This window comes from Oncorhynchus mykiss, chromosome 24, assembly GCF_013265735.2.
Source record: "Oncorhynchus mykiss isolate Arlee chromosome 24, USDA_OmykA_1.1, whole genome shotgun sequence".
Lineage (NCBI taxonomy): Eukaryota > Metazoa > Chordata > Actinopteri > Salmoniformes > Salmonidae > Oncorhynchus > Oncorhynchus mykiss.
Window position 1 is genome coordinate 6,148,174 of NC_048588.1, and position 27,396 is coordinate 6,175,569.

Genomic DNA, 27,396 nt, shown 5'->3' on the forward strand with positions numbered 1-27,396 from the left:
AGAAACCCATGTAGTAGTGCAAGTAGATTTTATTGGTTTCTCGCATTCAAAGACTAAATTGTAAATAAATGTTCAATCATAAATTATTAACAAATAGTAAAATCCTAAAGTAGCACAGTTTAAATATAACACAATGTTAACAGATACAATATATGCAAAACAATAATACAACTACAATCTTTGGGTCGCAGCAGAAAAGCTCAGTGCTTGACAAGTACTGTATATGGCAAAGTGTAATGTGTAGGCCAAATTTTCCACCTGTACATTTAAATCTAGCCAGAATGAAAAGTCCATTTCAGTTGCTATTAGCCTATCAGATATGAAAATAATACATTGGTATTACAATCCAATCCTTTTTGTTTGTATTATTTATAAGTCACATAGCTTTCTGTAAGCATGAACAAGGCGACTGTCCAATATATCGATTGCAGCTTTTATCTAAGCATTTTCATAATTTGACCACGTCTCTGCTATAGGTTATATTCAGGTTCCGTTAGCGATTGATCACTGATCAATTATTTGGAGGAAACTAAACCACAGTTGTACTCCCAGCCTGTCGTTTTTTTTAAAAATGTGGTGCTTGTTAGGCCTATATAGGGGTTATTTTCAATAGAAGATTACAATAATATAAAGACAACATCCATGCGTAAAGAACAACCCTGTCCAAACCTGTTTGGATAATGCTTTGCGCCACTCAGATGCACTTTGTAGCCTACTTGAACTTGTTTTGGTTTTTACTGTGGGCATTAGAGCCTACGTGTCATTTCTATTTATACTGTTCAATATATTTTGTACACACATCCAGATACTCAGCTCGTTTGCGTGGGGACTTTTTTAGGGATGGGAGAGATTCTCAGAATATTTATTTGTACGGCCGTGGACAGGGCAAGGTTAATTGGGACAGTAGGCTATTATGGCCAGTCTTAAATCATTGGATAAAAAAAGTAGGCTGTAATGATGAGTATAAAACAAAACGTGCCATTTCCTTTCAATTTATACAGCTTGTTTCATAATGGGAGGTCCAAGACAGGTTGAATTAATTTGCATACAGGGAGGGACCATGGCATCTGGGCAAAATGTGGAAGCAGCGGTGGATAAGACACATTTTATTACCATGTGTAACGCAACACATCTCGATTAGATAGTGATCCGATCAAGAACGGATGACAACCACATGTTAATCCAAGGTGTAAACCACAACTTCTGTTAATCTGATTGTGACAGTGGGGACAGAGCAGCAGTGTTGGATCAAGATTGACAGGAATATCTGACATACATCTGCTAATGTCAAGGTAAGCAGGCTTTATCATACACACCGGCTTTCCTTATTGATTACCATATCATCCTAACCTGGGGCAGAGAGGGAAAAGGGCTAAGGTGTTAATCTTACATAGATACAATGTAGCCATTGTCCATTAAAGCTTATTTCCTGTTGGAAAAAAATTGTATCAATAGGAAGCAAAGTTTGAGTGTATGTTAGTGATACCGGACGAGACATATTCAGCTTCATAACAGTTCAATTTAAAAAAGCCATATCAAATTTGTACTCCAGTTTCAGTTTATTTATCAAGTTGAAGAGAGCATTAGAGGATCCATGTTATTCCGCCTCTGTATATCAAATATTCATAAAAGCAACTGAGGCATGGCAAGCAACACCATTTTAGCGTGATATCTCTAGTAATTAGGCCTACATTTGAAATGGAGGCTAGTATTTGAACATCTTAAACCATTAAATATTGTTTCCACTTTTCCAGTTTGAAGCCTGAAAATCAATTACAGTGTCATATGCTCATGTAATTTTGTCAAGCTTGTTTAAAAAAGCATCAGCTGTAATTTAAGATGACTTAATGACTTTGTTACATGATTGAAAGTCTTTGTTTGGGCTTCAGTTCGTGGCACCAAGACATGTACAAAAAGCACTTTTCGTATTTACAAACACACATCCACAAATCTGTTTACATACATCATCCTGTGATTAAGGACATTAAGAGCGCTTTTTTTGTGTGTTCACTGGACGGCGCAGGCAAATTATGCTAAAGCCTTTGGGTCAATGTAAGTATGTAACGCAAGAACACAATTCACATTAAATGGTTTCCCTGCGTAGTTGTGACACATTACAAATTGTGGGCTGCAAATTCTGCAATGCAATTCTGCAGGACAGCCATTTCACGGAGCTAACTTTGTTCTTGCGTTGCCTACTTACGTAGGCTATGAATTTGCCTTAACTGTGCTTCCATCCTTGGCTCAGTCAAAGCTTTTGCGATTGAGGACCCAAAGCTGGATTGCTAATATACAACCATATGTTCACAAATACTTAGAAAACATAACTAATTACAGTATACAAAACATGACGAGCCAGTCAATTATCCTTCTTAGACAATTACATTTAAAAAAAACAATACAAAAGACAGGTCAACACTACTGTTACACTTGTACTGTGAGACTTCGCACAATGCTAATTCTACAATGCCATTTGTGTGTGGTTTTATTTATCCGTGCATGTGTCCCGCACCTCTGCAGCGAATGGTGGGGAGAAGTGATGGTCAGTGAACAGTCTTATTTTTCCATAGAGAGGTAGTGTCTTGTCAGATGAAACACTCCTGGTCAGCTCGTGGTCTTACCTGACCAGGTGATAGGTCAACCAGTACATGAATATGGGCTGGGCGGCTGCGATGGACATGGTCAGGTACATCCTCAGCTGGTTCCTGGCCCCGTGAACCAACACGCCTTGGGCTGCTGCCTCAGACAGGAGCTTGAGTCTCAACGTGCGGATCTGAAGAGAGGACCAAGACAGAGGGAGCCAAAATCAAGCTTGTGAACCTACGTACAGTAGTCAAGGCGCTAGCAGGGAACATTGGGTGGAGTAAATCCGATTCTATCGTCCGCTCGTCCTGCTACTCACCATGAAGACGAAGATGGATATACAGCACCACAGCAGCGTTAGGTAATATCCCGTTCGACCAAATAGTAACCCTGCCACGACCCCTACAATCATCCTGCACACACAAGGGAATCTTTCACAATTCATCCGAGTAGTTGATGTGTCATCATGTCTTTACAACTTTAATATATAATTAAGACAACTTCCATGTTGAAAGACAGGGAAATCCAGAAACACAAACCGCAATGTCATACTAATCATGTCAGAGAGAGCAAGAGAGAGAGAGAGACCAGCCATACCCCACATATTTGTATCCGGAGAAGGCCACAAGATCGATGGTGGTGAGGTCTGTGTTGACTGTGACCAGGTAGAGACTGAGGAGGACAACCAGCACCTCCATGATGAGCCACACCAGGGCTGAGCTGGCCTGCATGCCCAGGATCTCAGGGGTAAACCTAGAGGGGAGATTAGGGTAGATACACGTTTCAGGATACTCTTTATACAGAAAACTGGGAAGAAAGGTGCAAAGTGGACCAGTTTACCTGTTCTGTGTTCCGAGCGCTAACCCAGCCACCAGGATGTATGTGATAAAACCCATTGCTGCAAAATAATATAAAGCAATGTTAAAACAATAATAGGCTAGTTGCAGGTTTTATTTGTTTGGTTCAGTCAGGGTGGTAGACCTGACCAGATCTCCTTTACCTGGAATGTACAAGTCAGGAGCGTTGATATCAAAGCGTGGAGCCACTGGGGTGTCCTGTTGGTAGCTCACTTCCCAGTTCTAATCAAAAGCAAAACAAAAACATACACCTTCTTTAGTCACCCATTCAATGAGAGTCATCCTAGGGCGTAAGTTCAGTATCAACTTGGTAGCTCTGAGTCTGGACATGGACATAAGCAATACCAACAGATGGTGACCATAGTAACACAGGGTGACATGGCATCAGTACCTGGTGCATGTAGGGGAAGACGAGCAGGCCGAGTTTCTTGCCCACGTAAACTGTGTCCACGGCAAAGTAATATTTCAGCTTAGAGATGGGGAGGAAACGATCCAGCTGTAGATTAAACGGAGCAAAACCAAGACAATTTAGGCCCACTTAATGACACATCATGTTGCTACTTACTAACTGGTACCACAACTATGTACCGTCACTACCATGAGTCTTACATTTTTGTCCACCAAGTCTTTGCCCTGGCTGGCCAGGCTGCTCCCGTAAGCCATGGCCAAGTTGGACATAGGGTCTGAGAGGAGGGTCCGGCCGGGGTGGCCCATCGTCCCAACACCCTGGCCCTGGAACCCAGTGGGCTGCACCCCCGGCGCTGCACTGGTGTCATCAAACAGCTGACTGGGGTCTGTCCCGTCCATTGACGTGTTCCTCATTTCGGGATCTGTCACACAAGAGGTGGATGAAAGCACATTCTGGTCAGTGGAGTGGGGAATACGTCCAATGCATTTTGAAGGACAACCCAAATGTAGCTGCAAAAGGAGGAGCTATGCAGTGCACATTGACACAATTCAACAAATAGCCTAGCCTATGCAGACAGTGCCTATAACGGGGTCTCTTCACTCCATGTGTAAGATAAACCCTGTTCTCAGTCATCAATTCTGGGTGTGTTTTATCCCGAGTGCAGAATCACATCGCCCACTAAGCAGATGGATACCCTTATGTCACCCCAGCCGCTTCCTATCAATGTATACTTTGTCCTTCCACAGACATCCATTGGCCTGCACCGTAGACTAATCTTATTATTAATACTTAACAATGAGATCAATTGAGATTAGGAACCTCTTTCTCAAAGAGAGAGAGGTCAACCGGGACAAGTAGGCTGCATTTCAAAATTAAACTTCAAAAACGGACACACTTACAGATCTCCACTCGTGGTCTACTGTAGAGCCGGGACGATAAACCAAAAATGATCGGTACCAACCAAACCGAGGATTTTACAGATATCAATAACTAAGTATAGGAATGTGAAGTTTGAAATGAAATAAGTCTGCTAATATGGGCTATTGCTAACTGGACAAATGGTACAATATTACAAGTAGCAGTAGTAGTTAAGCGCCATATAACAAAAGTAACTTCTGCACACTGTTTTAAAGTTATTCAATTTCTCATTATCGTGCCAATTTATCGCGTTATAGATGTTTGTCCATATCGTCCAGCTCTAGTCTGTCTCAAAAAAGCCTATAAGCCTAAATAATGAAATACAATGTTTGTTATTCATTAGAAGCACATCTCTGATTCTCTATTTCTGACCTATTGAAATGGGTAGCCCTAATGTTTCATATCCTTTACCAAATCAGTAAGTTTACCATGGTACTCTTAGCCGTTCTCATGACTACAATTCCATTCCATTACAGTGGAGCCAATCCATGTCCCATTTTGCCTTGTGAGTGAAATGGCCCATAGCTCTGACGCTTTATGTAGCAGGTTTCGCCTGCTACATAAGTTCTGTTATAGTCACAGACATGATTGAAACAGGGTTAGAAACTTCAGAGTGTTTTCTATCCACACCTACTAATCATATGCATATCATATATTCCTGGCATGAGTAGCAGGAAGTTGAAATTGGGCACGCTATTTATCCAAAAGTGAAAATGCTGCCCCCTATTCCAAAGAGGTTAAGCAATGTCTTTTTTTTCTGGCCACTTTTCTGTAAAGCCCAGCTCTGTGGAGTGTACGGCTTAAAGTGGTCCTATGGACAGATACTCCAATCTCCGCTGTGGAGCTTTGCAGCTCCTTCAGAGTTACCTTCGGTTACTTTGTTGTCTCTCTGATTAATGCCCTCCTTGCCTAGTCCGTGAGTTTTGGTGGGCGGCCCTCTCTTTGCAGGTTTGTTGTGGTGCCATATTCTTTCCATTTTTTTATAATGGATTTAACTTCTCTAGGGTAGGGGGCAGCATTTGGAATTTTGGATATAAAGCATGCCCAAATTAAACTTCCTTCTACTCAGGCCCAGAAGATAGCATATGCACTCTAAAGTTTCCAAAACTGTTAAAATAATGTCTGTGAGTATAACAGAACTGATTTGGTAGGCGAAAAGCTGAGAAAAATCCATTCAGGAAGTAGGATTTTTTTTTTTTTGTCATTTTCTATTCAATGCCGTGTCAAAGAGCTTTTTCATGTGCGCGACCAGAGAGTGCTTTTCTTGTTTACCTTTTATATTGACGACGTTATTGTCCGGTTGAAATATTATCGATAATTTAGGCTAAAAACAACCTGAGGATTGAATATAAACATTGTTTGACATGTTTCTATGAACTTTACAGATACAATTTTGATTTTTTGTCTGCCTGTTGTGACTGCGTTTGTGCCTGTGGATTACTGAAGAAAACGTGCAGACAAAACGGAGGTTTTCAGATATAAAGAGATTTTGGACTGATCTTTGTGGGCTATACTCAGCCTTGTCTCAGGATGGTAAGTTGGTGGTTGAATATATCCCTCTAGTGGTGTGGGGGCTGTGCTTTGGCAAAGTGTGTGGCGTTAAATCCTTCCTGTTTGGCCCTGTCCGGGGGTGTCCTCGGATGGGGCCATAGTGTCTCCTGACCCCTCCTGTCTCAGCCTCCAGTATTTATGCTGCAGTAGTTTATGTGTCGGGGGGCAAGGGTCAGTTTGTTATATCTGGAGTACGTCTCCTGTCTTATCCGGTTTCCTGTGTGAATTTAAGTATGCTCTCTCTAATTCTCTCTTTCTCTCTCTCTTTCTTTCTCTCTCTGAGGACCTGAGCCCTAGGACCATGCCTCAGGACTACCTGGCATGATGACTCCTTGCTGTCCCCAGTCCACCTGGCCGTGCTGCTGCTCCAGTTTCAACTGTTCTGCCTGCGGCTATGGAACCCTGACCTGTTCACCGGACGTGCTACCTGTCCCAGACCTGCTGTTTTCAACTCTCTAGAGACAACAGGAGCGGTAGAGATACTCCTAATGATCGGCTATGAAAAGCCAACTGACATTTACTCCTAAGGTGCTGACTTGCTGCACCCTTGACAACTACTGTGATTATTATTATTTGACCATGCGGGTCATTTATGAACATTTGAACATCTTGGCCATGTTCTGTTATAATCTCCACCCGGCACAGCCAGAAGAGGACTGGCCACCCCTCGTAGCCTGGTTCCTCTCTAGGTTTCTTCCTAGGTTTTGGCCTTTCTAGGGAGTTTTTCCTAGCCACCGTGCTTCTACACCTGCATTGCTTGCTGTTTGGGGTTTTAGGCTGGGTTTCTGTACAGCACTTTGAGATATCAGCTGATGTAAGAAGGGCTATATAAATACATTTGATTGAGGAGTTCACCACATCAGTCATTGGCTTCTTCAAAAAGTGCATCGATGATGTCATCCCCACAGTTACCGTACGTACATACATACCCCAACCAGAAGCCATTTATTACAGGCAACATCCGCACAGAGCTAAAGGCTAGAGCTGCCACTTTCAGGGAGCGGCACTCTAACCCAGACGCTTATAAGAAATCCTGCTGTGCCCTCTGGCGAACCATCAAACAGGCAAAGCGTCAATACAGGACTAAGATCGAATCGTACTACACTGGCTCTGATACTCATCGGTTGTGTCAGGGCTTGCAAACCATTACAGACTATAAAGGGAAGCACAGCCGAGAGCTGCCCAGTGACACGAGCCTACCAGATGAGCTAAACTACTGCTATGCTCGCTTCAAGGCAAATAACACTGAAACATGCATGAGAGCACCAACTGTTCCGGAAGACTGTGATCCCGCTCTCCACAGCTGATGTGAGTAAGACCTTTAAACAGGTCAACATTCACAAGGCCGTAGGTCCAGACGGATTACCAGGACGTGTACTGCGAGCATGTGCTGACCAACTGGCAAGTGTCTTCACTGACATTTTGAACCTCTCCGAGTCTGTAATACCAACATGTTTTAAGCAGACCCCCATGGTCCCTGTGCCCAAGAACACTAAGGTAACCTGCCTAAATGACTACCGACCCGTAGCACTCACGTCTGTAGCTAAGAAAGTAATGAAGGGTGCACAACAAAACCTATTCCCCCTCAGGAGACTGAAAAGATTTGGCATGGGTCCTCAGATCCTCAAAAGGTTCTACAGCTGCACCATCAAGAGCATCTTGACTGGTTGCATCACTGCCTGGTATGGCAACTGCTCAGCCTCCGACCGCAAGGCACTACAGAGTGTTGTGCGTACGGCCCAGTACATCACTGGGGCCAAGCCCAATGCCACCCAGGACCTCTATACCAGGCAGTGTCAGAGGAAGGCCCTAAAAGGAAGCCCCCCCCCCCTTCTAGAACACTGCTGCTACTCTCCGTTATTATCTATGCATAGTCACTTTAATAACTCTACCTACATGTGTATATTACCGCAACTAACGGTACCCCCACACATCGACTCTGTACCGGTACCCCCATGTGTATAGCCTCGCTATTGTTATTTTACTGCTGCTCTTTAATTACTTGTTACTTTTATTTTATTTTACATTTTTTTAACTGCATTGTTGGTTAGGGGCTCGTAAGTAAGCATTTCACTGTAAGGACGGTCTACACCGGTTGTATTTGGTGCATGTGACTAATAAAATTTGACTTGAATGTCCCCCGAGTGGCCTAGTTACAGTTTTGGCAAGACTTGAAAATGTCTGTCTAGCAACAATCTACTTGACAGAGCTTGAAGAATTTAACAATTAATAAATGGGCAAATATTGTACAATCCAGGTGTGCAAAGCTCTTAGAGACTTACCCCAAAACACACTGCTGTAATCACTGCCAAAGGTGCTTATTTGAAACATGTATTAATTTTGTCATTATGGAGTATTGTGTGTAGATGGGTGGGAAAGAAATATTGAATCCATTTTGAATTCAGGAAGTAACGCAACAAAATATGGAACAAGCAATGGGTGCTAAATGACGTAAATAGAATACTCTGTATTGGGAACAAGTTCTGATTGAACACTGGGCGGAGACCAACAAGAGGCTAACAAAACAAGAGGCACAGTCCCATGTCCCAATTTAGAAGCAAGGCAATACGTGAAGGCTTGAAATCGTAAGTCTTGAGAGGGAATAGCGCGACCTTCTAACCTACACCTGAATAATGTGGCCCGAAACTGATCAGACATGTTTCAGATTCGCTGTCTACATGGAATATGACAACGTCACCAGATAGTTTATCTAATGACGTGGCTAACAGCCAGCTAGCTAGCTAACTCAGTCTTGTGCAACATGGCGTCAGCTAGCCATATTAGTAAGAAATTAGCTGTCATGATTGATAACACACCGCATATGACACAAAAAAGCAAGTTAGCTAGCAACATTTTCCAGGTAGTTAGTTTAGCTTTGGCTTGAAGAGCAGCCATCGAGTGGGTTAGCTTGTTAGCTAGCTATTGGTATTAGCATGCCGGTTAGCTACATTTCTAGGCCAAAAAGTTCAGACATCTTACCAATAGTTTGATCAACGTACGTTAACTTACGCTGTCTGGACACACTTTGGGTTGCGGTGTAATCCATGTCTATCAATTATTACAGGTAGTTTCGGATATCGTCTATAAAAACGCTGATATGAAACCATTCAATATGCTTCCTACAAAATTTGTACACAGCCACACCCATGTGTCAACTGGCCAATGATAGAATCGTAAAAGACAAGACGAAGTTGTTCCAGGAAAAATGTGGACCAATCGAAATAATCCACTATAATTAATTTATTTCTACGTCTACCATTTACCATCAATTCTGGGACAGACCATGATGGTCTTAGATATGCAGTTTTAGAAACGTATTTGTCCTGTAAACATTACATGGCCATTTTGATAGCGCACAGGGCTGCGGGCCAAACCGTTGTGGGTTTGCAGACTACCATAGAGTAGGGGTGGAAAGATCTCCTATATAGTAACATGAAAAATAATATTTTATAAACATTTCATGCAATTCTACTTTGTTATATAATAGCGGAAACGTTTTTTAATACCACACGTTACCTGAAATTACAAGATAAGAATGGACAGAGAGGTTAGGCATCTGTTCATTTTATCATATTTCTCCAACGCCAAATCAGTGTGTCTTGTTTGCAACGAAACTGTCACTGTTTGCAAATAATACAATCTGAGCATGGTGCTGAACTTTCAAAAGTTAGGCCTACCTTTCCACCAGAACAAATATAAGCTTTAATTGTGGGCTACTCTTCTTCCATGGCTTAACCCAATGAGAGGTCACAAGTAAACCCAGCTGTCTTGGTTTAAACAGTTTACTCAATTGATAGTGACAGAATTTGATTAATTCTCAAGCAAAGTAAATGTATTGTCTCCTCGGCTATGGAAGGTTGTAGCTCAGCCTCTGAATATCCAAGAAACGGAACAATGATATCCCCATATGTATCGGATTCATGTCTTTCATGGGTATTTTACAGCTTGTTCCTTCCTATATATAAAGCATCGGACCAAAGCGGTGTTAAATATCACTTTATTTAATCTTATTCGTTTTATTTTCTTCAAAATCTTAAACTAGTAAAATCTGGTTAGTAAAATCTAATTAAAATGAAGATGGATTTAATGAATTATGCCCACTCAGTTGCCTACTTTCAGAATCATGAGCTGTCCATTTCTGACTGATTGTGCCGGGGCTTCTGCTTCAAGTGTCAGCACCACAATGTAAATTACTCAAATATGGCTTATTGTGAGGTCAATAACTCTGATAAATAGGCTGACATGGGCAAGAAACATATTGCTTTTAATGAAATCAATTATAGTAGTAGCAAGCTATCAAAGTTGACCTCAGGTCCTCCTCATCTTCCTGCTCTCTTTCTCAAACCGAACAGAACATAGGCTATAGGCTTGTCCATGCGCAAGATGGACTAGGCCTAATTTTTTTGAAAGCCTTTCACTCTCCTGGACTGCCACTATATGCATACACAGGACAGCCATTATGTAAGGCAAAGCACAACAACTTTTTGATCAGCAAGAGCAAAGCAGACATTGGGCTCAGTGTTGGAATATCCATTGCAGTGTGTAATGCAGCCCAGTTTTATTTACACAATCCCAGCAGCCATCTTAGAAATATAACTTTGCTCTGTGCTTCTCCAGGCATGCATTTCGTAGCCTATAGTTTATAGGCTATGGATAATTTGGTTGAGACAATACTAGCCTATAGGCGCACTTGATATAGCCCACCCAGCAGAGAATCAAAGATGAGGGGCAGCATTGGGCACAGCATTGGGCACCCAAAAGTACTCTTTACATTTTGAATGCTTAGCAGGACAGAACAATTGTCAAAGTTAAGCACTTATCAAGAGAACATCCCTGGTCATCCCTACTGCTTCTGATCTTGCCAGCTCACTAAACACAAATGCTTCATTTGTAAATGATGTCTGAGTGTTGGAGTGTGCCCCTGGCTATGCTAAAATAAAAACAAGAAAATGGTGCTGTCATGTCGGATTTAGACTTCTCAGTTTTCCATTTACCATGAGCACATGAAACCACCCTTCTCCCTTATCGTCCAGCATTATGCCTCGTTCAAGTGCTAGTCGGAACATGTATAACTACAACCTATTAGCAAGTCGAGTTTCCTAGTTCCGACTAGCATGTGAACGCAGCCATTAGTCCTCTGAATAACAGTATCGTTTTATCGGGTTGTCCATGGGTGATGCAGTATGCTTGCTTGAGTAGAAATGAGGAGCAAGAATTCAAATGAAATCTCAATTTATTCGTCTCAATGGCCTTAAACAGTTTACATGCTGTATATAATCAGTCAAATTTTACAATAATAAAGCACACAATGTCCAGCATTTTCCTTTTCATTATCATTATTATAATTATTATTTTGACATCACTTCTTCACATGTAGAATTTTGTTTTATGAAAAATAAAACATATATATATATATATATATATGTAATTATCAATTCATACAATGTAAAAAATTATAAATTCAACAAAATATATGCCATTTCTTCCAGCAGAGGACAGTATTGTAAAGTGATACACTTTTTTCTGGTAGAGAGGCAAGGAAGGAAAGGGATTCTGCCTCTGAAGTAAAGTATCAGGATGTCTAGTCTACAATCAACAATTGTTGTTAATCATCTTGAATTCGCAGTGTGTGTGAGTATGTTTGGAGGAGTAGAAGGGTGAGATGTGTCTGACCACAGTTTGTGCCCTGAAGTACAGTGCATAGAGGAAGATTCTGTTCATGCACAGGAGAGTAGCAATGATCCCCCAGTCAGACGTATTTTGGCTCATTATTTATCCTCGTCGTGGTGGTAGCCACACACCACCCCAACATCCTCATCGTGTGCACAATTGTGCTTGCCCACCTTTGCCCGTTTGCAGTCCAGTAACGTCCTCTCTGTGCCTTCACACTCCACATCATCTAGCAGGATACTGCCACTGCCGCCCCCCAATTCCGCCCGTTTAGCCACACGCAGGGCTACAGGGAATCCTAGTTGCTGGCACACCACCGTGGCCGCTTTACTACTAAACAAGTCATCACACACTGTACCCCACTCCCCCCGTATGTAAATCTCCACCCGCCCACGGTCCGATAGCTGCTCTGCACTGATCAGCCTCACAGACCCAGCCCGGTGCTTCCGGCGCCGCTGCTTCCCAGGTTGGGAGCCCCGGTCCTTCTTGTTGAACCGGTTCCTTGTGGAACGGTCTATCTTGTCACTCTGGCCTTTCAGGAGCTTGTCCTGGACCTTTGAGAGGGTGAAGTTAGGCCTCTGGGTGGTGGGCTTTGTTGAAGCTGTACAGTACATGGGCCTTGGTGTGGTCTGGGGCCGGTTGGTCGTATCCCCTAGTGGTGGGGGTCTGACCATGTCGTGTGGTTGTGGTCGGGTCAAGGGTCGTGCTGTTGGTGGAGAGGGCCTTCTGGCTCCAGTTGTCAACCGTGGTCGGGGCTTCGGGGTAACAGTGGGCCTGGTGTAGGACAACGACATTCTCTGCCGGGAAAGAGTGGTGGCATGACCTGGCCTGGCCGTCACTACCTGCCTCCATGAGGTGGTCAGGGCAGGTGTAGCGGTACCAGTCGGCCTCTGCTGCATTGAGGTGGGGTTGGAAGTTGTTGCTGCAGGTTTAACAGTAGCCCGCGTCGTCAGAGGTTTAATAGTAGCCCTCATCGTTGAAGGTTTAACTGTAGCCCGCGTCGTTGCAGGTTTAATAGTAGCCCTCATCGTTGAAGGTTTAACTGTAGCCCGCGTCGTTGCAGGTTTAGCGGTAGCCTTCAGGGTTGCAGTTGGCGGTCTGTAGGTAGGTCTTGTCGTCGTAGAACGCATGGTGGTCGGAGGAGTACGGAGAGTGGTAGTAGCTGTTGTTCTAGCCGTAGTAGTGGGCACAGCAGTGGTCATCGGCTTCTTGTCAATGACAAACTCTGTAGAGAGGAAGTCAAGCGAGAGAAACAGCCCTTTAGACCACTCCAACTGACCGAGATGTGTTGCACTATGACTAATGATAGCTCGCAAACACAGAGCGACTCGTGTTTGTTTGTGGTGTCACTTACCCTCCGTCGGGTGGAAGTGAATCAGCTTGCCCTTAATCTTGACAAGAGTGGGCTTGAAGCTGCACTTGCCTGGGGGTGCTCTCCTAGATGGTGAGAGAAATCCATTGATTCCAAAGCTGCTCATGATAACTCTATCTCCTAATAATACAGTATTGTGTGATTTTAATCATACGTTATCATAATCACATGAAAAAAAACAATGATATCATAGATATAAGCACATTATATTCAGTAAATTGCATTTCAGGGTAAAGGATTTAGCAGATATTCCCTTAGCGTGACACAGAGCGATTACATTTGTGAATACATAGTTAAAGTAAGATATGTACTAAACAAACACAGGGGGATTGAAGACCACATCAATAATTGGATGGACAATAGACATTAGTATATCTGGCAAAGGTATGTCTGTTTTGGGAATCTTTCATTAATTCAAGATTAATTCCCAGAGCCCCCTGGCTGTTGAGACATTGGGACCCTAGTTTAATACCTGGATGGATCTACTATCTTATAGATCACCCCCGCTCTGGCAGACGCACTGGGAGCTCCCGTTGCCAGGAAGTACAGCTCCCCTAGAAACAAGAGGGGAAAAGGATCTAAGACCCAGCACAAAGATATGCAACACTTTCAAAGTGAAATGAAGACAGACCGTTTCTTTTGAACCTCTTCCCACTCTAATCAGCTTTGAAGTCAGGAATTCTGAACAAGATTGCTTTTTGAAACTTATCTGAAGTTAAAGAGCATGCACTAAGTGGTGCACCACTGGGTTTGAACTGGGTGTTTTTATTTCTTTATTGCCGTTCAAAAGCAGCAGACGCTCATCATGAAATAACTCAGAGAAGCAATTTGTCATGGTTGCCTTGGGTGAGTGAATTCACAAGCAGCATGCATCCCCTAATGGCCTTTTCATGTACGGATCAGTACGAACAAAACACAAAGAGACACAAAAACATGCAAAGCTAGTTGTCAAGGTTACCTGCCTCATCTTCAGCAAAGGAGATTATGTATTTGTAATAGCTGTTGATGAGTTTGGGGAATCGGCACGTCTGGCCTTTTCCCATACATATCTCCTTGTACTCCCACTTCCCAGTGCTTTGGTTCTCCTTCAGTGACATTAGGCGCCTAGGCAGACAAGTAGTCACTCAGATTGTGCATGTGTCAAGTGAGTTTTAGGGCAAAAAAAACTATTGTATTGCTATTGTTTTTATGCATTTGAAACATTTGGCAATAATCTTTCAATGTTAAGAACATATCAACTTCTTTTTGAGGCATGACAAACTATGGAACATTTTCAGCATATTAATTGGTATAACATTGGATAAATGTAGGTTATGTTGTATAAACACACACCCACTCATAAAATCCCCGAATATGTAGAGGCCATTGAGATTAGGCATCTGGCAGCCTCGATATATGTAGCCTCCAGTGACCGACTTCCCCAGTTTGTGGGGGTAAGCGAAAATAGGTAGAATGTCATCTGAGGAGAAAAAAATGTAATACAACAACACATCTCACTTTGGAAACACACTGCAAGAATGTTTTCACCGCTTAAGGGATTTAATAGATATCTGAACTTAAAATGAGCTGATGCTTGATAGAGAATCAGCCTGACACTTCTACCAAGCCTGTAGGAGGAGTAGCCTACTTACCAAGAGAGGAGTTGCGACACAGCCTGTTGTCATAGCAGGAGAAGCCCTCCTTGGCTCTCCAGCCGTAGTTGCCACCCTTGACGATGAGGTCCACCTCTTCAAACTTGTTCTGCCCCACGTCCCCGCAGAACAGTCGGCCACGGCCCTGCCCGGTGATGGGGTCGCCCCGGTCGATGGAGCAGCGCCACATGTTACGCACCCCGTAGGCATAGATCTCAGGCAGCGAGTCCTTCTCCCCCAGGAAAGGATTGTCTGACGGGATACTGTAGGGGTCCATGTCATCGTTGTTGTCCACATCGAGACGCAGCACCTTGCCCAACAGAGTGGACCTACGCACACATGGGGTGGAGTTTATTCATAGGAAAATGTACGAGCGTTTTAGTGTGTGCTTCTGTCATTGTTGTGTGTGCTTCTGTCGTTTTTCATTTGTGTTTGTGTATCCAAACTGGTCTCAGACCATTTTGTAAATCTGAGACACTCTAGTATGATACAGTGGCTTGCGAAAGTATTCGCACCCCTTGTCATTATTCCTATTTTGTTGCCTTACAACCTGGAATTAAACTAGATTTTTTGAGGGGTTTGTATCATTTGATTTACACAACATTCCGCTGATGTACAGCAATCTTTAAGTCATACCACGGATTCTCAAATGAGGTCTGTGCTTTGACTAGGCCATTGCAAGACATTTAAATGTTTCCCCTCAAACCACTCCAATGTTGCTTTAGAAGTATGCGTAGGTTCATTGTCCCGCTGGAAGATGAACCTCCGTCCCAGTCTCAAATCTCTTGAAGACTGAAACAGGTTTCCCTCTAGAATTTCCCTGCAATTAGCGCCATCCATCAGTCCTTCAATTCGGACCAGTTTCCCAGTCCCTGCCGATGAAAAACATACCCACAGCATGATGCTGCCACCACCATGCTTCACTGTGGGAATGATGTTCTCGGGGTGATGAGAGGTGTTGGGTTTGCTCCAGACATAGCGTTTTCCTTGATGGCCAAAAAGCTACATTTTAGTCTCATCTGACCAGAGTATCTTCTTCCATGTGTTTGGGGAGTCTCCCAAATGCCTTTTGGCGAACACCAACGCGTTTGCTTATTTTTGTCTTTCAGCAATGGCTTTTTTCTGGACACTCTCTCGTAAAGCCCAGCTCTGTGGAGTTCTTCATGGTGCCGCTCGCTTGGTGGTGCTCCTTTCTTAGTTGTGTTGAAGACTCTGGGGCCTTTCAGAACAGGTGTATCCATAATGAGATCATGTGACAGATCATGTGACACTTAGATTGCACACAGGTGGATTTTATTTAACTAATTATGTGACTTGTGAAGGTAATTAGTTGCACCGGGTCTTATTTATGGGCTTCATAGTAAAGGGCTGAATTACATATGCACGCACCACTTTTCCGTTTAAAATTTAGATTTTTTTTCTAAACAAGTTACTTTTTTGATTTCACTTCACCAATTTTGACTATTTTGTGTTTGTCCATTACATGAAATCCAAATAAAAATCAATTTAATCTACAGGTTGTAATGCAACAAAATAGAGAAAAAGCCAAGGGGTTGAATACATTTTCAAGGCACTGTATGTTACATTTCGTATGATATGTATTAAATTTGCTCAATACTCATTTCGTATGGTATGTTACAATTTACATTATATGTTACGAATTTGCAAAACGTACAATATGTTGTGAATTTGCAAAATGTATGATATAATGAATTCTAGCTAGCTGGCTAACATTAGCTAGGCTATGGGTTAGGGTTAAGTTTAGGAGTTAGGGTTAGCTAAAAGTGTTAGGGTTAGGGGAAGAGTTAGCTAACATGCTAAGTAGTTGCAAAGTAAAAAGAAAAGTAGTAAGTATTTGAAAAGTTGCTAATTAGCTAAAATGCTGAAGTTATCCAGGATGAGATTCAAATTCATTACAGACAAGGATTAAGGTTAGTGTTAGGGGAAGGGTTAGTTAAAAGGTTTAAGGTTAGGGTTAGTGAAAGGGTTAGCTAACATGCTAAGTAGTTGCAAAGTAGCTGAAAAGGTAGTAAGTAGTTGAAAAGTTTCTAATTAGCAACAATGCTGAAGTTGTCCATGATGAGATTCAAACTCACAACCTTTGGGTTGCTAGACTTTCGCATCATACATACTGCTGTACTTTCATTCTTGCTTTAAGTAACCATATGTCTTATGTAATCTTATGTAAATTGAGTGTCTCGGATTTCTGTTTACTATGTTGCGTCTAGTCTACGAGACCAGGCTAGTGTATCACAACAGTCATCAAAGACATTTATGTTTAATGATGAGTGAGTACGTTAAAGATGCACAAAGGTCATGACCCTAAAGCATTTTTGGGGGAATGATATTTATGACTCCGTGACTTTCTCACTGATCATTATTCACAATTCCTTCATGATTATCCAGAATCATGGTAACATCCACATTAATGTAGAAGTATCCAGAAACATATTATATTCTTATTTACAATAATTATTTTTGTATTATTTACCATTTATTTCTATTGACCACAACATCATCTGAAACACAACCAAAACAAACTGCAAATGCATCCAACAAGGTTGTAGAGTAGACAAGTTTGATGTAGTCATTGTGTGCTAGGAAAATGGGACCTAATATTAAAAACTTTTGACTATATTTAATACACTATAAGTGGATGTATCCAAATACTTATGACTAAATACATAAAGTGCACAAATTGCTTGCATTTCTAAACGATAAAACAGATATGTATGAAAATACCCTCAAATAAAAGTTGACATTCTGTACTGTCACCTCACATAAAACATTTCATCTCAAATCCAAAATTCTGAGGTATAGAGCCAAATGAATCATTTTAGCTTCACTGTCCAAATAAATAAATAGTGGAATTTCTCTCTCTCTCAATTCAATTCAAATTCAATTCAAGGGGCTTTATTGGCATGGGAAACATAAGTTAACATTGCCAAAGCAAGTGAAGTAAATAACATACAAAAGTTAAATAAACAATCAAAATGAACAGAAAACATTGCACTCACAGAAGTTCCAAAATAATAAAGACATTACAAATATCATATTATGTATATATACAGTGTTGTAACAATGTCTCTCTCTCTCTCTCTCTGTCTCTCTCTCTCTCTCATACACACATACTATTATGAGGCCCACAGCGTCGCGTCTTGTGTAAATATTAGCCTTGGCAGGTTCCACAACCCTCATATCCCTGGCCTCCCATTCATTGGCTGTCAAGAAACCCTCTGCTCATCTTTCTTCTCCTGCGATGAACTGAAAGGGATGTTTCCACCCAATGGAACTCAATAGAATGCCTTTACCGTAAGTACCGCCCTCCGTGGTAAAGCTGTGATGTAAAGATCCCCTTATTTCCACATGCATACATTCTGCTATACACTAGAGCTACCCAACTATAAACTAGACATAACCCTCTTCTGAGAATAACACATAACAAGGTTTGATTTAGAGCACCTGCTCTTACTGTACGTCTTGCTGCTGTTGAAGATAGGAGGATGAGCTCATTGTTATGGCTGGAATCAATCATGCATTTTCCATATTTTTTGTGATTTGTTTGATACTGTTCCATTTATTCCATTCCAGCCATTACAATGAGCCCCTTCCTCCTATAGCTCCTCTCACCAGCCTCCTCTGCACCACATTTATATCTACATTGTAATATTCTGAACAGAGTAGCAGATATTTTACCTCCACTCAGGTCTTTAAAAGGAGAGGTAAACTTCCCTTTTAAAGCTCAACTACACAAGACTGTAGTAATTATCACATGGTACGAAAAGGCCAGACATCGTCCGACAACATTCCCCATAAGTATTACTTTTGGTCTGGCACTGCAGGCCCAGACACTGGCCACTGACCAATACTCTGTGGGGGTGGCAGTCACTTAGAACCTGACTGGCAATGTTATGCCCTGTCCTTGCCCATGGTTCAAAATAAAAATGCATTCTAAGACACAGACTGTCCAAAGCTCAGTGATGTTTTTTTCATAATATCACTGTGTGTACAATTCTGCCATTGTGTTATAACTATAGAGGCTTTGAGTCATTTCTGAATGGCCCTGCGAGACACTGTAGACTCTGGGCACTGCCAACCCCTGCCCCTGCCAGGAGAAAGCTAAACTTACAAGGCTAATATTGTGAACAACTGTACCGTCTCTGTCTGCATAAATGTACACATAACGTTGAGCTGAATGTTTGTCATGTCAAATGCTCAGGGGTTGAGGTCATACATGGCGATTCTCTCCCAATTTTGCCACCACTGACGAGTACGGTCATAAAATCGCACTTTCATGAATAGCTGCTGAGTGGCATTGCTGAAGGTCTTGTATAAATTTAATTGGAAAACGTTGAGCTTAAATCCATAAATGTGTCACTCCCTCAAGGCCTAGAGAAATGTCTAGTCAAAGTTTCTAGTAAAATATTCTTCTACCCTCTGGAGTCAATTAATATTCTGTAATATTAAACTTGTGACAACTCAGACATAAAGTTAATCTATGATGTGTATTAGTTTACCATAAATATAATAATTACTAGACATTTACCATGGCAACAGGATTTTCCATTCTTTAAAAAACTTATTTGGGCTAGGCCCCTTTTTTCTCCACTTCCTGTCTAAATGACGTGTCCAAAGTAAACTGCCTGTTGCTCAGGCCCTGAAGCCAGGATATGCATATAATTGGTACCATTGGAAAGAAAACACTTCGAAGTTTGTAGAAATGTTAAAATAATGTAGTAGAATATAACACAATAGATACGGTAGGAGAAAATCCAAAGAAAAACCAACCGGAATCCTTTTTTTTTGAGAGACCATGCTCTTACAATGGAAAGTATAGGGGCATACTGAATTCTAGCTCCCATTATGCAATTCCTATTGCTTCCACAGGATGTCAGCAGTCTATGTTCAAGGTTTCAGGCTTGTAACTTCCAAAACGAATAAGAAATATCAGTTTTAGTACAAGGACACAATCCTGGAAATTCGTGTTTGGGCGTGCCATGAAGACAAGACACACCTGCTAAAATTGATTTCCTATTGAACATACTTCTTTCCGTAAGAAATATTTTAGTTTAATTACATTTTAGAGTATCTGAGGAGTGAATAGAAATGTATTTTAACTTGTTGAAACAAAGTTCAGGGGTAGATTTTCAGATTCCTTTCTCTGCAGGTTGAACGAGTGGATTACTCAAATCGATGGCGCCAACTAAACTGACTTTTTGGGACATAAAGAAGGATTTAATCTAACAAAACGACACTACATGTTATAGCTGGGACCCTTTGGATGACAAATCAGAGGAAGATTTTCAAAAAGTAAGTGAATATTTCATCGCTATTTGTGAATTTATGAAACCTGTGCCTGTGGAAAAATATTTTGATGTGGGGCGCCGTCCTCAAACAATCGCATGGCATGCTTTCGCTGTAATAGCTACTGTAAATCGGACAGTGCAGTTAGATTAACAAGAATTCAAGACTTCAACCGATATAAGACACTTGTATGTACCTAAATGTTTAATATCCATATTTGTATGATTATTTATTTGAATTGCGCGCCCTCCAGTGTCACCGGAAGTTGTCCCGCTAGCGGGACGTCTAGCCCTAATTATAGAATCATGTATCACTGTAGTATCATATGAGAAGGTCACATAGTGTGAGAGTTGAGTACTACAGTTTACAAACACACTAAAATACTAACTGTGCCCTATGGTCCCTTTACTGTAGCTTAGAACTCTCCTGGCATAAAAAAAAATATGTCACGCTATAGGTTTAATGTTTTGAACCCTTATTTTTCCCGTAATTTCTTGTCTGTAAATAAGTATACTTTAAAGAGCCAGCACATCACATTAAGTGTTTCCATCCACTACTATCTCTAATACTCCAACACTACTGTTTAGGTGTCCTTAGTTGAATGATAACTGTATCTTCAACACTTGAAAAATGGACGTCTCTGAAGCAAACATATCATTCTGACCTTCCAAAAACATCAACATGGGGTGAAGGCTAGAAATACACTAAATGTCATCCACTAATTTGTTTCCCCTGAATGTGTTTGAAATGTATAGAGCACAGGGACTCACTTATTCTGGGAGTTCCCAAACTTGCCAAAGGGGTCCCCTGCTCTTCCGCCATCACCGATGAAGATATAGAGGTAGCCATCGTGCCCGAAGAGAAGTTGGCCCCCGTTGTGGTTCGAGGCAGGTTCCACCACTTCCAAAATAGTTCTACAAAGAAAACCACTCATGACTAAACATCACTAAATTAGAAATCTGATAGGATGAGTGTAGTTGCAGATCTCTATTTCAAATCTGCTGGTTCGTTCAGATTTGTTTCAAAATGTCAAATGCATTCATGTGAATGGAGCCGATAACACCACAGGTTCTGATTCAGTCCATGCCATTTGGTGATACTTCTCTTACCTCTCTGAGGAGTGGTCTAGTTGGTTCATATCATCAGCGGACAGTGTAAACTCACTAATGCGGATCCTCTCCTCCTTCTTCACAGACACAGAGTAGTAGACATATGCCTTCCGCACCACAGTAAAGCGCGGGTGGAGGGCCATGCAGAGGAAGCCTCTCTCATCCCCCGCCCAGGGCGAGGTGAGCACTGCTTTGGTCAGGTTGAGGAAGGGCCGGTCAATACGGGAGCCGTTGGCCAGGTACGCCCACACGTAGCCCAGCTGCTCGGCCACAAAGAAGCGGTGGGTCCCGTCGTCGGCATGGACCATTGCCACTGGGTTCCTCAGGCCGTTGGCCACCTCCTGCAGACACAGCTGCAGACAGCCCTCGGGGTCCGCCCGAACATCTCCCAGGTTGGCATTGAGCTTGTCGTCGGAGAGCACGTTGGGGTAGCAGTACTCCCTGTCTTTGAGTTCCAGGAAGTTACAGAACTTATTGCGGTCCTCCTCTATGCCCACCGTGGCGTTGTTATCGGTGAGCAGGCTAATGGTGTAGCGGCACTGGTGCCAGAACTCAGAGCAGTAGTCTCCGCACAGGCCTGGCAGCTCCCTCATGGGCGTGTTGGCATCCTCAGCATCATACAGGTGGGCAGAGTAGGGAGAGCACTCCTGCAAGGATAAGGAAACCTGGTTTGAAAGTGGCAGAGCTTTTGGGGCTTGGACGACACACGCTTTTGAGCAAAACTTCATGATCAGTAGACCTACCTTATCGGCTGATAACTTTCATAATGAGCTACCACTTAAGCTGTAGTATATAGCCACTTGATTTGTGTAATGTCGTATATAATCTTCAGAAGTATAGTCCTCAGGTTAATCCTATGCCATGTCTGTTCGTGATACTGTGCAGCTATTTTCATGATGTACTCTCCCTAAGCTTGAAAACATTTGCAATTCACCATGTCCTCTTCTCATCCCAGTACTAACCAGATCAGCTAGTAATAACTGTTCTAGAAATAAATAAGGCCTGTTTAAGTGCATCTTAGAACGTCCAATCCCTTATTAAGTCAAAGACACAAAATTACACTAATTTTGACACTGGTAAACCGTTGGGACAATTATGCAAAACATATAAACCACCTTAAAGACTGGTACTGAAAAAGACGGGTTCTGTTACAAAGACTCTGATGAATGATATATCATATGATTCCAAGTCTAAGGCAAAGTGGGCATAACGTTTTTCTGGAGTTCTGCTGAGTATTTATTTACTTCTTTATATTTAAATCTGGGATATGCTCTCTCAAAGGTACCCTCAAACCACTGCTCAAAAACTCAATATCAAAGCTTTTAAAATCAACAGCACTGGCCAACTCTGGGCTGAAATCTGTAGCTGACCATAAATTGTTAGGTGGATTATGCAGTCACATGATGTCAGGCAGTGACGTAAACAAAAGGGGGCAATCTGGAGGTGGTATGTGTTATGCACAGCCACACTGTGTGTTTGAGTTGGGGGTACAGTAAAAACTAGTAAGTAAGAGCTGACAAATGTGGGCATATAGCCACTAAAAAGAACATAAAAGAATGCATGAAATGCCTTGATTATATACAACATGTATGATATATCACATCACATCATAGCACCTTGTGGGAAATGTTTATTTTTTTTTTACTTACATCATTTCTGTTAGATCTTAAAATATCTAGATTTGGCTCTTGTTGAGGGGTTCATTTGTTTCTGCAGATCTGATATAGTTTCCCAGCTATCTCTTTCAAGTCTTTACAAACAAACCCGGCCATGGTGAGTCCCATTTCCTTTGTGCATGTTTTGGAACTATCCAGAGAAATTGTATGAAAAGAGCCCAGTGTTCAGTGAAGCTAAGCAAAGCAGGATTGATATCATGCCATGCTTATTTGGTTCAATTTCAATCCAAGGTGAAAAAGGGAATCTCTGAGTCTGAATCTAAGATGCTATTGAACTACGCCAAACATAGTGTCTTGCAAATTTATTCATCCCCCTTGGCATTTTTCCTATTTTGTTGCCTTACAACCTGGATTTTTTTTTTTTTTAATTAGGGGGGGGGGGGGGGGGGGGGGGGGGGGGGGGGGGGGGGGGGCTGTATCATTTGATTTACACAAAATGACTACCACTTTGAAGATGCAAAATATTTTCTTGTGAAACAAGCAAGAAATAAGACAAAAACTGAAAATGTGTAGAGCCACCTATAGCTGCAAGACTCTTGGGGTATGCTTGGCACATCTAGCCACTGGAAATTTTGCCATTCTTCAAGGCAAAACTGTTCCAGCTCCTTCAAGTTGAATGGGTTCTGCTGGTATACAGCAATCTTTAAGTCATACCACAGTCTCAATTGGAGTGAGGTCTGGGCTTTATTGCCTCTCTGATTAATGCCCTCCTTGCTTGGTTCGTAGGTTTTGGTGGGCAGCCCTCTCATGGCAGGTTTGTTGTGGTACCATATTCTTTCCATTTTTGAATAATGGATTTAATGGTGCTCTGTGGGATATTCAAAGCTTAAGATATTTTTTATAACCCAACTCTCATTTGTACTTCTCCACAACTTTGTCCCTGACCTGTTTGGCGAGCTCCTTGGTCTTCATGGTGCCGCTTGCTTGGTGGTGTTGCAGACTCTGGGGTCTTTCAGAACAGGTGTATATATACTGAGATCATGTGACAGATCATGTGACACTTAGATTGCACACAGGTGGACTTTATTTAATTATGTGACTTCTGAAGGTAATTGGTTGCACCAGATCTTATTTAGGGGCTTCATAGCAAAGGGGGTGAATACATATGCACCACCACTTTTCTGTTTTTTAAGTCATTTTAAAAATTTCACTTCACCAATTTGGACAATTTTGTCTATGTCCATTACATAAAATCCAAATAAAAATAAATTTAAATTACAGATTGTAATGCAACAATATAGGAAAGACGCCAACGGGGATGAATACTTTTGCAAGACACTGGAGACAAAAACCTCTAGGTGGCAATTACCCTTCTATGACTCTCTGTAATAAACATACCAGCGCTACCCTTAACCATATAATTTATTGTGTAATTCAGCCCAAAATCCACAGGGCCAAGTTAAAAAAAAATGTTAAATGCATATAAAAAAATCTATGCATATAAAATAGAATGAGCAGAACTGGAGTCCACATTCAAGTCAATGATTTGACAGTTCTAGCGATTCTATTTCTATGCATGTAATCCTAATCCAGATTGATAACTTTTGAAGAACTGCACCCTGGTCATTGTTCTTTGCCCTGTTTCATCTTGTTTCATCAAATGGGTGTTGACTCCTCTGGCCTCTACTGTAGGCAGCCCTGATAATGCAGTAACTTCGCCAATTATAACGTTCTGTTTAAGTCCTTCGGAAATACTGTAAATTAGGCCAGCGTTGGATGGGATAGGGAGTTCTGAGAACAGCAATCCGTCAAACTTAAATCCACGTGCCTTTTGTTCACAGAGATGACAACCAGATGTGGCATTAGAATTTGTACAGTTTAGCGTGGAAAAAAACCTAGATTTGTAAAGAAGGTTAACTACACAGTGCAGGGTGAGCTGGTAGGGTTAAAGCTGTGTGTGTTGGTTTCCTTTCCTCCATAAGTCACCAAAAGTCAACATAAATACACTCAAAGAACACTCTAAAAAGGCCCTCCTTCCAAAAGAGGTGGGCGGTAATGAGAGTGTGCACATGTGCCACATTGTATAGGACAAACCTTCAGAGTTCCACGTTGCCACGATCACGGTAAATGTGAGACTTCTCAGCTTCCAACGTTGGGAAGGAGGTATAGGATAGGCTATATTGAGTTAAATGGCTGACGTCAATGTTACTAATTGTTTTGTATCCCAATAGTCAGCCTTAATCCCACCACAAGTAGAAGTTGTAGTTCCTTCAACTACTTCAGATGGATTCAACTCCTCACCTGCATCTCCCTCCTGCCCTCCCTCCCTCCCTCCCTCCCTCCCTCCCTCCCTCCCTCCCTCCCTCCAGTGAAAATATGATACTGTATATCCTGTTCAGTGGCCAGACAGGAAATCAATGTTTCGCTGGTGGTCAGTGGACCTCTTGACAGATCACAAGCAGCCCCCTGTATCTATGATAACTGTTCGGACAAAGGGCATCATTGAGCAGAGTTTACCCTGGCTAAATGGCCGTAGGCATTCGGTCTCCAGCTACTGACCACACTGCCTGTATCTCAGCATGGCTGATAGGAGAGCTGAGAGCCAAGCACAACAGCTCACTTCCACCAATGGAGGCTGCTGAGGGGAGGACGGCTCATAATAATGGCTGGAACGGCGTAAATGGAATGGCGTCAAACACATGGAAACCATGTATTTGATACCATTCCACTAATTCCAGCCATTCCCACGATCCCGTCCTCCCCAGCTAAGGTGCCACCGACCTCCCGTGACTTCCACTGGATCCAAAACCAAACAAAGCTGAGGACACATGGGCTGTGATTCTCTTCATTGGAGAGGAGAAACAAGTCATCCGTTTACAGTAGTGATGTTGTGGTACTGTGGTTCAGGACCCTAAATCCACCATTGTTAACAGTGCTGTCGTTTCTCATGCTCGAACAGTCAAGTCAAGGTCTTACATAATACCTCCAACTATAATTTGTTACAATCTACAGCGTGCACATTTGGAAAGGCCTGGGGTATGTTATTATCATGATGTCCACATACATTTCACTAGCGCAGGGGTGTACAAATCTGAATGAAGTATAGTTTCATGAAATGTGATAGCTTAATCTGTATACATTTTTCATGTCCTGTGATGAATTAGTAACAAGTGAAAATGTTTTAAAACCGTGCAAGAAGGTAATCCATTCTAAAAATATCCTGCAATTTTGTGGACTGTTTTAGAGAAGGAGTCATTAGCTAACATCTGACTACTGACAGACTTCAATTTACCTGACAGAGGATGGTGCGTATGTATTTCGCACAGGTCACGTAACCCAAGTAGTCAAAGTAGTCCATGATCTTGTAGAAGTTCTGGGAGATCTTGTCATCTTTCTCCAGGTCACAGCAACCAAACTTGGCATACTCCTTACAGAAGACCAGAGGCTCCCGTGGCTGGAAGGGGGGCTTGTAATCCAAGCACTGGGGGTGTGTGTTCCCATGTCGGGGTGCGAGTAGGACCAGTAGGACCAACAGCCACCGGGACATCAGCTCAACTCCCTTTACACTTACCCCGCTCATAGCAATGGTAGTTCACCCTGCCACCTGTAGGGCTAAGTAATGGAGTGAGGCAGAATTCCAAAAGGTCTGTGTATAGTGGTGATTCTGTCCCTTCCCCCTGGTGCTTGACTGTTGGAGAGCCTTCCTATGTTTGCTCTGGACATGTGCTCTTTTGTGGGACAAAAAAACGAACGGTGGTGGAGAGCAACAGGCCCTTTCATTCAGCAGTCAGCCCCGGCCAGCCACGCTGCTTCCACTCTCCACTCAGATCCTATTCCCATCCCTCCCTTTGCCCCCTCCCTCTGCTCCCTCCTCCCCTTACTCTCCCTCGCTCTCTGTCTGTCCTCCACAGACACATGGCATTCTTTCCCATTGCAGCCTATCTTTATCACCCTGCTGTAGCTTCCCTCCCCCTCTACATACTCCGCCTTTTCTCTACTTCCCACACACCTCTCTACCCTGCCTCACTGAGGGGAATAGACTAGGGGTGTGTGTGGTTGAATGACTCAGGACCTTGTGCTGAAAGAGGAGAGCAATGGATCCTCCACACACCACAAACAATGGCATAGCCTATACGAAACTGTATGTATACGATGGAGTACATATGGATAACGCTGTTTGATATAGGCTTCTGCCGTTATTCAACAGGCATTTGTGAACCACTTGGTTCCAACTGAAACTGAAAATCCACCCTAAAGTGAATTGAGGCGAGCGATAAGGGGCAAGACAGCATTTGAATTGACTTGCTACAGTTCCTAAGGGTTGTGTCCTAGACCTACAGGGTATACAAATACCACTGTTGTATGTCTTTCATTTC

The 27,396-nt window shown here is 42.4% G+C and overlaps 2 protein-coding genes and 1 long non-coding RNA gene across 5 annotated transcripts; 1 reads left to right on the plus strand and 2 right to left on the minus strand.

Annotated features, from left to right (window-relative positions):
• Nucleotides 1-15: 15 nt before the first annotated feature.
• LOC110503586 (protein YIF1B) lies at nucleotides 16-9,488 on the minus strand. Of its 3 annotated transcripts, none has more exons than XM_021581990.2 (8): nucleotides 9,298-9,488; nucleotides 4,050-4,270; nucleotides 3,832-3,936; nucleotides 3,584-3,662; nucleotides 3,424-3,481; nucleotides 3,181-3,336; nucleotides 2,903-2,996; nucleotides 16-2,773 (listed from the first exon to the last, which is right to left on the minus strand). In XM_021581990.2, the coding sequence occupies exons 1-8, from the start codon at nucleotides 9,362-9,364 to the stop codon at nucleotides 2,618-2,620; spliced, it is 936 nt and encodes a 311-aa protein (XP_021437665.1). In that variant the 5' UTR covers nucleotides 9,365-9,488; the 3' UTR covers nucleotides 16-2,617. The 3 variants fall into 3 exon arrangements, with proteins under 3 accessions (XP_021437665.1, XP_021437666.1, XP_021437667.1); XM_021581991.2 differs by having other exon boundaries at nucleotides 9,328-9,487; XM_021581992.2 differs by having other exon boundaries at nucleotides 9,318-9,472.
• LOC118944026 lies at nucleotides 8,667-21,620 on the plus strand. The gene is made up of 4 exons (XR_005039337.1): nucleotides 8,667-8,903; nucleotides 18,141-18,303; nucleotides 20,159-20,301; nucleotides 21,490-21,620. It is a non-coding gene; the product is annotated as an uncharacterized LOC118944026 (long non-coding RNA).
• Nucleotides 11,538-26,915, minus strand: LOC110503585 (HHIP-like protein 1). The gene is made up of 9 exons (XM_021581988.2): nucleotides 26,313-26,915; nucleotides 21,405-22,051; nucleotides 21,066-21,209; nucleotides 14,992-15,320; nucleotides 14,693-14,819; nucleotides 14,319-14,464; nucleotides 13,833-13,914; nucleotides 13,343-13,425; nucleotides 11,538-13,213 (listed from the first exon to the last, which is right to left on the minus strand). The coding sequence occupies exons 1-9, from the start codon at nucleotides 26,598-26,600 to the stop codon at nucleotides 12,087-12,089; spliced, it is 2,973 nt and encodes a 990-aa protein (XP_021437663.2). The 5' UTR covers nucleotides 26,601-26,915; the 3' UTR covers nucleotides 11,538-12,086.
• Nucleotides 26,916-27,396: the final 481 nt, after the last annotated feature.

Coding starts and splice junctions, on each gene's coding strand:
- LOC110503586 (XM_021581990.2), bottom strand. CDS start 9,364: ATGGATTACACCGCAACCCAAAGTGTGTCCAGACAGCGTAAGTTAACG. Junction 3,482..3,583: donor TCCTGACTTGTACATTCCAG/GTAAAGGAGATC, acceptor ATTATTTTGCAG/CAATGGGTTTTATCACATAC. Junction 2,997..3,180: donor TCCGGATACAAATATGTGGG/GTATGGCTGGTC, acceptor TTGTGTGTGCAG/GATGATTGTAGGGGTCGTGG.
- LOC110503585 (XM_021581988.2), bottom strand. CDS start 26,600: ATGAGCGGGGTAAGTGTAAAGGGAGTTGAGCTGATGTCCCGGTGGCTG. Junction 14,465..14,692: donor TTCGGGGATTTTATGAGTGG/GTGTGTGTTTAT, acceptor TTGTCTGCCTAG/GCGCCTAATGTCACTGAAGG. Junction 13,214..13,342: donor TCACTTCCACCCGACGGAGG/GTAAGTGACACC, acceptor TCCTCTCTACAG/AGTTTGTCATTGACAAGAAG.